This window comes from Alexandromys fortis, unplaced genomic scaffold, assembly GCF_014885135.2.
Source record: "Alexandromys fortis isolate MF-2015 unplaced genomic scaffold, M_Fortis_MF-2015_v1.1 scaffold_242, whole genome shotgun sequence".
NCBI lineage: Eukaryota > Metazoa > Chordata > Mammalia > Rodentia > Cricetidae > Alexandromys > Alexandromys fortis.
Window position 1 is genome coordinate 367,291 of NW_026068123.1, and position 12,137 is coordinate 379,427.

General features: G+C 54.8%; 1 protein-coding gene across 4 annotated transcripts in view; it reads left to right on the plus strand.

Annotated features, from left to right (window-relative positions):
- Window positions 1-585: 585 nt before the first annotated feature.
- Kank2 (KN motif and ankyrin repeat domains 2) overlaps window positions 586-12,137 on the plus strand; it is a 30,075-nt gene continuing 18,523 nt past the window's right edge. Inside the window, exons 1-4 of one of the 4 annotated variants that reach the window (XM_050125424.1) lie at window positions 871-1,737; window positions 2,367-2,520; window positions 3,623-3,733; window positions 4,068-5,291. In XM_050125424.1, coding sequence (XP_049981381.1) covers window positions 3,697-3,733; window positions 4,068-5,291 — 1,261 coding nt within the window. In that variant the 5' untranslated portion in view covers window positions 871-1,737; window positions 2,367-2,520; window positions 3,623-3,696. The other 3 variants (XM_050125425.1, XM_050125422.1, XM_050125423.1) reach the window with 3 other exon arrangements.

Here is a 12,137-nt window from a genome sequence, read left to right on the forward strand (position 1 = left end):
CTCTCTCTCTCTCTCTCTCTCTCTCTCTCTCTCTCTCTCTCTCTCAACTGGAGGAGCCCTGGTAGCCCTGGCTCCACCTCTTTGATACGCTGGGACTACAGGTGTGCACTGCCACAGCCAGACTGACTTCAGAAAGTTCTGTGCAAACAAAAGTAGTTCTCTGGGCTGGGGGTGCAGTTTAGTGGCAGGGTGATTACCTAGCATTCAGAGTCCTGGGATCCATCCAAACCCCACAACCCCATGACCCCACGGACTGTGACTTACTTGTGTCAGCCTGTGAATAGTTTAAAAGAAATTTTCTGAATACACCGATCACATAGGTCAATGATTAACCCTATTTTATTAATGGGGAAACTGAGGCCTAGACAGGTGGGGGCGGGGGCTGGGTTACTCGTCAGTGTTATCTCTAAGCTAGGGCCGGCGGTCACGCCACGGTACACCCGGCCCGCAGCTGGACGGCTTCCAGCCGGCGGCGGCCAACGGGGGAGGGGTGACCTCCAGTCGCCGCCACCGCACCCGCCCTCGAGCTGGGCCGCAGCCAGCTCCGCCCCCCTGCAGCGTCCAGCTGCAAAGGGCGGGCACCAGCCTTGGAGGAGAGGGACCCTGTCCCGAAGGCTAGTGGTCAGGGGCCGACTGAGCCCCTAGGACGTGCACAGGCAGCAGCGAGAGACCGTGCACCCCCACGACCACCCTTCAACTTCGCCCCCAGCCCCCGCTGCCCAGGCGCCCCGGAGGCTGAAGGGGCGGGGTTTGCTGATTGGGGCGTGGCTACCGCGCTGGCCGGGCTGGGTTTCGGCGGCCGAGGCGGAGCGCGCAGGACGCCTGGGACGGCGAAAGCTGGAGCGCGCCAGGCGAGTGGCACCCAGGGCTGGTTGGGGTGGCTTGGGGTCCGGGCTGCTCTAGGGGGGCTATCAGAATTTCTAATTCCCTTCCAACCCCAGGCTACAAACTCACTCCGCTCTCTGAGCTGGTCCTTCCCGAGTCTCACCATCTGCGCCCAAACTTTGCAAACCTGAGCGTCTGGATCCCCACGCTCCTGTCCCCCTCCCCAGCCCTGACCTCGGCCCTGCTTCTCTTTCCTCAACCCACCTCCATTACTTTATCGTTCCCTGCTTTTCTTCCTCTGCTTCACCTCTCTTATCTAACTTTGTCCCCTTCCCTGCCCGGGTTCCCGCTTTCGCAGCTCTCGGTGGCCGGGCCCAGACCATCAGCGGCGGGAAGGCATCCGGGCGTCCGGCCGGGCTGGGCCTGGCTGCTGGGCGAGTGGGGGGGGGGGGGAATCAGCAGATGTTTGCCATTAGACGGGGACCCCGCAGGCCCCGCCCCTCCCCGCCCGGGGCGGGGTCCTGCTCACCCTCAACTTTGGGGGCGGAGAGAGCTAGGCAGGATAGCCCCCAGATCCGCCCAGGCTGATGGGGAGGTGCACTCTGGGGAGACCCAGTGGCCCTTCTCCGAAAACTCGCACCTGTGGATTCTTCCAGCCTCCTTTCGCCACCCCCATCCAGGGATCTTGTCTGGAGAGAGGGGCCTCCTGCCACCCTTGCCACCGACTTACTGCCTGCGGTCATATGACTGGGGACCCTTAAACCTCAATCCTTCATTCGCTACGTCTGGGAAGAGATGTGTGGGGTCTAGAAGTGTCTTGGGCGAATCTGCCACACTTAGGTTAAGTCCAGGCCCACCACCACAGCTTGCCAAGTGACCTTGGGCAAGATTCACACGCAGTGATAAACTTGGGTGAGGGCTTACCTCCTGGGGTTGTCGTAGCAGCTGAGAGTTGGTGTTATAACCTGTTGTCACGGAGGATGCCTGCTGAGGCCAGAGAGAATCGAGATCGAGGCTGGTCTAGGCAGTGTAGTAAACTCTTTCTCTCTCTCTCTCTCTCTCTCTCTCTCTCTCTCTCTCTCTGTAGGTTTTTTAAAATTTGGTTTTTTTTTTTTTTTGTTTTTCGAGACAGAGTTTCTTTCTGTAACAGTCCTGGCTGTCCTGGAACTCTGTAGACTAGGCCGGCTTGAACTCACAAAGCTGCACCTGTCTCTGCCTCCTGAGCTCTGGGATTAAAGGCATGAGCTCCAACGGCACAAGTTCTTTTCTTAAAAACATAAACGGGCCAAGTGGTGGTGGCACACACCCTTAATCACAGCACTTGGGAAGCAGAGGCAGGCAGATCTCTGTGGGTTCAAGGCCAGCCTGAACTACAGAGCAAGTTTCAGGACAGCCTCCAAAGCTACACAGAGAAACCCTGTCTTGAAAAAAAAAGAGAAAGAAAAAAAAAGAGAAAGAAAGAAAGAAAGAAAGAATAATAAAAGAAAAAGCGGGACTGGGGATGTACAACGCATGCCCAGCATGTGGTGTTGTATTCCCAGAATGGCGTAACTGGGTGTGGTGGTACAACCAGCGGTCCCCAGCACTTGGGAGGTAGAAGCAGGAGGAGCAGAGTTCCAAGGTCATCCTCAGCCTCTTAGTGGGTTTGAGGCCAGCCTGGGCTACCTGAGATTCTGTCTCAAAACAAAACACAAAGTAAGTTGATGTTATAATTATTCATTTTATTCATTCCATCTCGACACCCCTACCTCAGGTTACCCCAGCACTGCTCCCTACCTCTGTGTCTCTCTTAGGTCTCCAGAAATATTTTGAACCAGTGTCCTGGTATTGGAGACTCCAGGCCGATGCAGGGCCAGTTTTCCCTCTGGTTGGTCACTGTGTATTCCAGGTGTTCAAGGCAGCAAAGCCAGGGCAGAGATGTGGAGAGACACAGACTTGGGGGGGGGCAGAGGTGTGGAGGGAGACTAAACAAGCTTCCCAGGCCTGCCTCCATGCCTAGCAGGTGCCCACAGCCGAGAGTGGTCCACCTTGGAGGATGAGATGGGCAGAGGTGTCTGCCACGAGGTGGCTGGAGGGCAGACAGCTGAAAAGACTGACCCTGGCTGACCTCCAGGGCTGAAGTGGGCTTAGTAAGAGCTCTTTGCAGGCCATGGGCACCCCCCTTTACTTCCTCCTCCCCACCTCTATCCCTACTGCACCCCTACCCTCCCAGGCCGGACACATCCTGAGGGGGCAGGAAGTTCTCTCTAGCTGGGCAGAGAAACTGTTTATTTTTAGAGAAAATTGTTTCCATAAAGAGGAAGGCTTCTCGCAGCTTGTATCCTCAGCACTTTCCCTGCTCCAGGGGCCTGACCTCGCTCTCGACTTTTTGGGGTCGCTGAGGGGTCCCACCCTCCATGTTGTGTCTCTTGCTGGGCTCTGGGATCCCCACTGTGTCTCTGTTAGCATCCCAGCCCCCTCTACCTACTCTTAGCCAGCTCTCCCTGTGCACAATCCAAGATGAGCCAAGGGGAGGGGGCACAGGAAGGGTGGGGCCCCCTGCCCTGGGGGCCATGTGGAGGCTGTGGGAACAGCTGGAGCCTGTCCAGGGCTGGACAGATGTGCACACAGGCAGGGCGGTTTGGTTTCTTTGTTCTAGGACTTTCTGCAGCCAGGCAAGGGTAGGGAGGGGAGCTTGAGTGTTTAAGAATTTGAGAGGTGCCTGACCTGTGTGCGAGGCCATCTGCGAAGGGAGGGTGCCACATCCCTCCCCTCCCCTTGACAACCGCTGCTGAGACTACTCTGTCAACCTCCGCAGGTCGGCCTCAGTGCTGCAGGCAGTGTGACTCACAGTTCGCTAGGTGACACCTGAGGAGCCACAGCAGAGAGAGGATGGCCCAGGTCCTGCATGTGCCTGCCCCGTTCCCAGGTCAGGGGCAGGGGGGAAGCGGGGAGGGCTCTGCCCTGGAGGTCTTGAATGGGAAGGACACTGACAGTGTGGGGGAAGGTCAGCCCTAATGTGAGGGCCTGGGATGGGGGACGGTGGGGATGAGACAGCCATGTAAGGCTCTGTGAGACAGGAAGGCCCTAATGTGAGTGGAGAAGGACAACCCTGTCCTTCTGGCTGTCCACCCTGGCATCTGTGGGTGACAGGGCTAATGGGTGACTCCCAGCTCCGGCAGAAGCTACCGGTGTCCCTGGGCTGTCGCCTGGGCACAGGGGGCCCAGCAGTACTTTAAGGTCTTGGCTTTCCCTGCCTCCAGGGACTCCTGGCCAGGCCACCCCTGCAACCTTCCCCGGCAAAGAGCCAGATCCACCTTACTCTGTGGAGACGCCGTACGGCTACCGCCTGGACCTGGACTTTCTAAAGTACGTGGATGACATTGAGAAGGGCCACACACTGCGCAGGGTGGCAGTGCAACGCCGCCCGCGCCTGGGCTCCCTGCCGCGGGGCCCGGGTTCCTGGTGGACGTCCACGGAGTCGCTGTGCTCCGATGCCAGCGGGGACAGCCGGCACTCGGCCTACTCCTACTGTGGCCGTGGCTTCTACCCACAGTATGGGGCGCTGGAGACCCGTGGCGGCTCCAACCCACGTGTGGAGCGTACTCTGCTGGATGCACGGCGCCGGCTGGAGGACCAGGCGGCCGCCCCATCAGGTGGCCTGGGCTCCCTGACACCCAGCGCCGCAGGCTCCACCAGCTCCCTGGCAGGTGTAGGCCTGCTGCCACCCACACCTCGCAGCTCGGGTCTGTCCACCCCGGTACCACCCAGCGCAGGTCACCTGGCCCATGTGCGAGAGCAGATGGCTGGGGCCCTGCGCAAGTTGCGCCAGCTGGAGGAGCAGGTGAAGCTGATCCCCGTGCTCCAGGTCAAGCTGTCGGTGCTCCAGGAGGAGAAGAGACAACTCACCGTGCAACTCAAGAGCCAGAAGTTTCTAGGCCACCCCTCAGGAACACGGGGCCGGGGTGAGCTCTGCCTGGACCTTCCGGAGCCTCCCGATGACCCTGCTGTGCTAGAGACCCGCTCTGTAGGCACCTGGGTCCGGGAACGGGACTTGGGCATACCGGATGGTGAAGCTGCCCTGGTGGCTAAAGTGGCCGTGTTGGAGACCCAGCTCAAAAAAGCGCTGCAGGAGCTGCGGGCGGCTCAGACCCAGCAGGCCGACCTCCAGCCCCAGGCCTGGCCACCGCCAGACACCCAGGTCCGTGTGGACACCGTACGAGTGGTCGAGGGTCCCCGGGAAGTGGAGGTGGCAGCCAGCACAGCAGCGGGAGCCCCTGCACAGCGAGCCCAGAGTCTGGAACCCTACGGAGCAGGGCTGAAGGCCCTGGCCACATCTGGGGGCACAGAGAACACCCTCGTGTTCCGCAGCCATGAGGTGGTGGAGACTATGTGCCCGGTGCCCACAGCCAGCACCAGCAACGTGCACACGGCCAAGAAGATCAGTATTACAGAACGGAGTTGCTTTGGCGTGACCAGGACTGCAGGTGAGTGACTGTTCAGGGGAGACCCAGTAGGGCCTCTCCTTCATCTAACCTTTAGCGAACAAGGAGCCCCGGCTTCTTAACGCGGAAACAATTCCACAATGGGCCGCAGAGCTGGGGGGGGGGGGGCCTGGAGAGAGGGCACAATTGGTAAAGTGCTTGCTATACAAGCGTGAAGACCTGAGTTCTAATCCCCAGCCACCATGTAAGAGGCTGACGGTGGCCATGTTCATCCCAGTGCTGGGGAGACAGAGAGGAGGAGGATGGGGCCTGCTGGGCTAGGTTATTTGGTGAGTTCAGTCTGTGATAGACCTTGTCTGAGACAGGATGGGCCCAGCATGATGGCTCGGTGGCTACGGCACCTTGCAGCCCTGGAGTTCACATGGTGGAAAGTCAGAACTGACACCTACGAGCGTCCCCTCTGCCCTCCACAGGTGTGCTGTGGCCACGTAAAAGCTCAGACACCTTTATTGGTTTTTGTTTGTTTTTCGAGACAGGGTTCCTGTGTTTAACAGCCTTGGCTGTTCTGGAACTCACTCTGTAGACTGGGCTGGCCTCGAACTCACAGAGACCTGCCTGCTTCAGACTCCCGAGTTCTGGGTTAAAGGCGTGCGCCATCACCACCTGGCAATTGTGCATTTTTAAAAAGGTAGACGGTATCTGAGGAACACCACCTGTTTACCTCTGACCGAAACATGCACGCAGATATACACACATGCACACACACATGCATGCCCGCACACATGCCCTCATACATACAGGCACAGAGAAATTGAACTTGAAGCATATTGCCTTGTTGTATTGAGGTGTTTGGAGGACATTCCCCAAGATGGTTAGTTTCATAACAGAGTCTCTCTTTTGAATTAAAAAATGGCAGGAACGTGTTGGGCACATGTAATTCTAGATAGAGTATGTTGTCCGTAGTTCAGGCGTGGCTGGATCCCAGTGCTCAGAAGCCGTGTGGATTCCCTACCTCGTGTCTGTTCTGTGGCACCTTGAGGAGGATGAGGAGTCCAGAACTCCTCCTTCTCCACGGATCCCGTGCGTTCACATAACACCAGATTAAAACCCCACGAGTGGCCTTCAATGGCAGAGCCAACCAGTGTACATCTCCCTGCCCAGCCCTGAGCCCTGAGGGTGGAGGAGACCCTTCCTGAGTGCAGGGGCCTTCAGAAGAGGAAGGGGTGCACCCAGAGGAAGCGCTGAGTCCTCGTGCCCGGAAGGGCTGTATACAGATTGTCAGCTGCCCAGGAGAAGCTGCCAGGGTGATTCATAGGAATAGTCACAGCTGTTCTGTCTTGGCACGAGCCAAGGGGTGCCAGCTGCTCTGCTAAGTGATGGGCCAACAGCCGAGGTACCCCGGGTTCCATCACTGTGTGACCCCAGCAGTGACTCTACCTCTTGGGCCTCCATTTTCCTCTCTGTGACATGCTCTAATATGGATCCACCCGAGTGCACAAAGTAAGTGCTCAAGCTGTGCTTATTGCTGCTTCTGCTGACAGCGATCAGGTTGACCTTTGTGGGCTGTTCGGTTTGGGTTTTCTTCTCTTTCCCTTTGGGCTATGTGGAGTTGGAGACAGTTTTGCTATGCACTGCACCCCAGCCTTGAGCCTTCCCTTCCTCTTCCCATTCCCGCCCTTCCTTGCCTTTTTACCTCCATCTCCCCTCCTGAGACCTCACCTGGCTCAGCCTTGAACGCTCTCATTCCTCCTGCCTCAGCTCCATGACTAGTTGGGATTACAGAACATTTAATCCACTCCCGACTTCACTCTAATTATGGCTGGGGAGACTGAGGCTTAGGGCAGGGATTCACTGTGCCAGGGTCTGCATCAAGAGCCTATGGAGGCCGACTTATCACACCCATAACCAAGGTTAAGTTGACTGGAGCCCTGCTGATTCTAACAGGCCCAGCTGTGTTTCCTTGCTTCCCTGTTCCTGGCTGGCTACGGAAACCACCCCTCTGTTCCCTGTCCATCTAAACACCCAGCCCTGAGGTTCTGGCCCCCAGCCAGGGGCCCGCCCAGCCCAGCCTTGGAATCTTTGAGAGGCACCCTCCATTCCAGACGTGCCTCCCAGGGCAGTCATGGGACCTCCTGCTTGCCGGACATACAGACAAAGCTGTGCTCACTGCCTGTGGACACTGCCACCCCAGAAGTCCTCCCTCATGTCTCACTGCACTCGCTCTTGCTGCAGCTTGCTTACATCAGGCCTCACTTAGATGGATCAGGAGTGGGTCTGTTCCAGGATTTCTCCAAGATGCTTAGTACTTAGTCTCACAGGCCCTGAGAACACTTGCAAAGCTCCCTGCTCAGGCAGGGGGACACAGTTCAGCAGGTAAAGTTGCTCGCCACCAAGTCTGAGTTTGACCTCCGACCCACATTTTGTTTGTTTTGGAGACAGGGTCCCACTATATTACACTGTTTGGCCTGGAGCTTGCCATGGGGACCAGGCTAACCTCCAAATGCTGGGATTGCAGGTGCTCACCACCATGCCTGACCCACGTAATGTAAAGACCTGACCCTGCCCCCCAACAGGTTGTCCTGTGACCTCCATATGTGCAAGCCATGGCATCCCACCCCCCCAAGTAAATAAGAGCCTAAGCCAGTGTCACTGTTTAGAGACGGCCTCCTCATGTAGCCAGGCTACCCTCGAACTCCCAGAGATCACTCACTGCCGTTGACCCTGGAGTATTGGGATTAAAGATGTACACTATTGTGCCCAGAAATAAATGACATTTTAAAAATACCCCTGCAGAAAATTGCGAGAGACCCCAATAGGAAAGTGAAAAGTGTTCACGTGGGAAATATGTGCTCACGTCAAAACGGAGAGAAACAGAACTGAATCGTGGTAGTTCCCTGGGTGCTGGCCTCCCTTGCCCGTGGCTGTAATCTTGAGCATACTCTTCAAATTGTGGTCTATTGCGACAGCATCCTGAACCTCCTCAAAGTGATGTGTCCTGACAGACCCTTGTGCTGGAGGTGTGGCTCAGTGGTAGAGCCCCTGCCTAGAATCCCCCAGTGAGGGGCTGGGGTGTGGCTCAGTGGTAGAGCCCCTGCCTAGAATCCCCCAGTGAGGGGCTGGGGTGTGGCTCAGTGGTAGAGCCCCTGCCTAGAATCCCCCAGTGAGGGGCTGGGGTGTGGCTCAGTGGTAGAGCCCCTGCCTAGAATCCCCAGTGAGGGGCTGGGGAGTGACTTGGTGACAAAGCAGCTGTCTAGTGCTGGGAGGCCTGGGTTCTGGCCCTAGCACTGTGAATCATGGTTGTGCAGCCCGGCTCTATGTGTATTGTTTATGTTCTCGGTCGGATCTAGGCTCCGTGGTGTCTTTTTGACTCAGTCTGTTCGGGTGCAGTAGCACGAGTGTATAAGCCTAGCACTCGGTAAGCTGAAACTGTGTAGGTGGGTGGGAATCACCTCAGCTTCAAGGCCAGCCTGGGCTACAGAGTGAGTCTCTAAACATCAACAAGTAACGGGCGGTGGAGAAGATACAGCACCAGGCCAGGGCGCAGTGGATCCAAGGCCCTGGGATAAAGACGGACTTGGGCTGATGAAATGAGGCAGAAGTAGACAAAGAGTTAAGGTGTGGGGGAATCCCAGCACCCAAGAGTGAGTTCCAGAGGCTCCCGTGCGCTGACAGTGCGGTGTCAGAGCTGGAAGATGGGGTGAGGCCAGTCACCACGTATGTCTTCTGAGCTTGGTAAGCCTGATGAGAAATCATGGTGCACTCCTTGGAGGAAGAGGCAGAGCTGTCTGACTTCTTTAGCATCAGGCAAGGCCTGTGTTTCTCAACAGAGCAGGATTTTCTTTCTCCAGCTGAAGGTGGGGGGAACCCCTCTCCACAGATACACACCCAGGCTTGAGAGAGATGAGCAGACTGGATCCAAAGACCCGGGGCCCTGTCCACTCCAACATCCCAAGCCAGTCAAGTCAGGGCAGAGTCAGCGAGCCCAGGCAAGCCAGGACCGGTACTAGCAGCCCTGTTCTGGTTCGACATGAGTCCCTGTGCCACAGAGATGGCCCGGCTTGTAAAAGCACAATGACCTGAATTGGACCCTCAAAACTCATGTTAAAAACCCACTATGTGATGGAACACACAATCTTAATGCTGGAGAGGCCAAGACAGGTGGATCCCTGGGGCTTGCCTGCCAGCCTAGCCTATTCTACAAACCCAGGACAGAGAGACCCTGTTCCAGACAGCAGATTCCACAGAGCAACAAAGACTGCGTACACAGTGGTTAAAAGCGCTTGCCACTCTTGCAGAGAGATTAAGTTTGCTTCTCAGCACCCAACTACCTAAAATCCCAGCTCCAAGGATCTGATGCCCTTTTATGGCCTTCTCAGTCCTCTCTTACACACACACTCATTCACACGCAAGTACATAGACACACGTGTAAACGATAAAACAAAGCTTACAGTGATGGTGCGTGCCTTTAATTCCGGCACTTGGAAGGCAGAAGCAGATAGGTGTCTGTGAAGGTGAGGCCAGCCTGGCCTACATGTTGAGCTCCAGGTCAGCCAGGGCTAGAGAGTAAGACCCTGGCTCAGGCAACAGAAAAGTGATTTCTAATGTTTATAGAAACATTGAAAAGTGCAGAAAAATTTAGACCGCCAGACTCCGCCTCCCCCACCCAGGTGTGGCTGCTCCCTAGATTTTTGTCCGTTCTGTTTTGTTAAGATGGGGTCCCATTCTGTAGGCCAGGAACTGGCCTAGGACTCATGGCCATGCTCCAGCCTCAGCTTCTCTGTCGCAGGCACAGCTCCTGTGAGCATTTCTGTTCTTTGGCTTCTGTGTGTTTGGGCTTTTTGTTTTGTTTTGGTTTGGGGAGTTTTGTTGTTGTTTGTTGGTTTTGGTTTTTGGAGATGGGTTTCTCTGTGTAGCCCTGGCTATCCTGGCACTTGCTTTGTAGACCAGGCTGGCCTCGAACTCACAGAGATCTGCCTGCTTCTGCCTCGCAAGTGCTGGGACTAAAGACGTGTGCCACCACTGCCTGCCTACTGTGCTTTGGTTTTATTATGTGGTGCTAGGAATGAACCCAGGCCCCACACATGCTGTGCCAACGCTCTACCTTGGGTCACACTTCAGACCCGCTTCTGAATTTTTATTTTTTCATTTCATTAATATATTTGTTTATTTATTTGGAGACAGGGTCTTAGGTAGCCCAGGTTAGTGTTGAACTCAATGAAACCCAGGATGACCTTGAATTTCACTCACACACACACACACACCCTGCACCTGCTGCCGCCTCTACCTCTTGAGTGCTGGGGTTACAGGTTGGATGCTGGGGATGGTACCCAGGGCTGGAGCATGCTTGGCAACTCTCTACCACTCAGCTCCATCCTCGACCCATTTACTTTGTAAGAGCGCATGTATTTGAGGCAGGTCGGTTTTATAGCCCAGGCTGCTCTTCTCTTGCCCCCCGTCTGACTTGCCAGAGCTGGGATTTCGGGTGTGAGCCACCGCAGCCAGCGTGAAGTTTTCAAGGGCATAAGAGAAGAGTTTGTTTTTGATATCTGGCACCACAAAGCTTATTATTGTTTTCCTTGACTTCGTTTATTTTTTCAGCTGCTAGGGATGGAACCCAGGGCCTCAGATATCCTGGGTAAGCAATCTGCTGTTGGACCAAGCCCTAACTCCTGTGCTTTTCATACGTCCTAAACCATATTTTCCTTTCGATTTTCCCCCAGCCACATAAAAACGTAAGTCTACTGAGCATGGTAGCACACATATATAATTCCAACATTTGCGAGAATGAGGCAGGAGGATTGCTGTGAGTTCTAGGCTATCCTGGGCTACATAGCAAGATGCCATCCCTTTTGTTTGTTTGTTTTTGTTTTTCAGTGTAGCCTTGGCTGTCCCAGAACTCACTCTGTAGAACAGGCTGGCCTCTAACTTACAGAGATCTGCCAGCCTCTGCATCCTGAGTGCTGGGATTAAAGGCATGTGCCGCCATTACCACCGGCCAGCTGCAAGGGCTTGCCAAAGATGCATGAAGCCCTGCATTCCATCCCAGACATCACATACCACATAAACCACATACAGAACGGTACAGTGTCAGGTACCTCTTATCTCAGTGCTGGGAGGTGGAGGCTTTTTTTAAATTTTATTTATCATTATTATTATTTTTATTTTGCTCTGGATCTTCCAGAGGATCTGTTTGGTTCTCAGTGCCCATGTCAGGCAGCTCACAACCACCCCTTTTCCCGGTCCATTGGAGCCGCCCCAGGCACCTGTATGTGCACCTGTGAGCATGCACACACACAGGCTCACAGACTTGATTAAAAATAAATCTTGGATGGGGCTGGAGAGATGGCTCAGTGGTTAAGAGCATTGCCTGCTCCTCCAAAGGTCCTGAGTTCAATTCCCAGCAACCACATGGTGGCTCACAACCATCTATAATGAGATCTGGTGCCCTCTTCTAGCATACAAACATACATGGAAAGAATGTTGTATACATAATAAATAAATAAATCTTTAAAAAAAAAAAAGTTTCAGGCCAGTGAGGGCTTCATAGTGAGATTCAGTTTCAAAGAAACAAACAAAATAGATCAGTTGGTAGAATGTTTGCCTAGCACTCATAAAGTTCTGGGATCCATCCCCAATTCCCCAAATGCTCAGTATGGTGGTGGATGCAAATTATCCCAGTACTTGAGAGGTTGAGGCAGGAGGATCTTGAATCCCAGAGCAGTATCATAGATTACATATTAATGTACAATTCACGATTAGGGCCTCTGACCCAACTTAACAACTCCTGTTGAATCTCTTGTTGCTCACTGATCTCCTAGCAAAACTTGACTCAAAAAAATAAATAAGCCGAGCGGTGGTGGCGCATGCCTTTAATCCCAGCATTTGGGA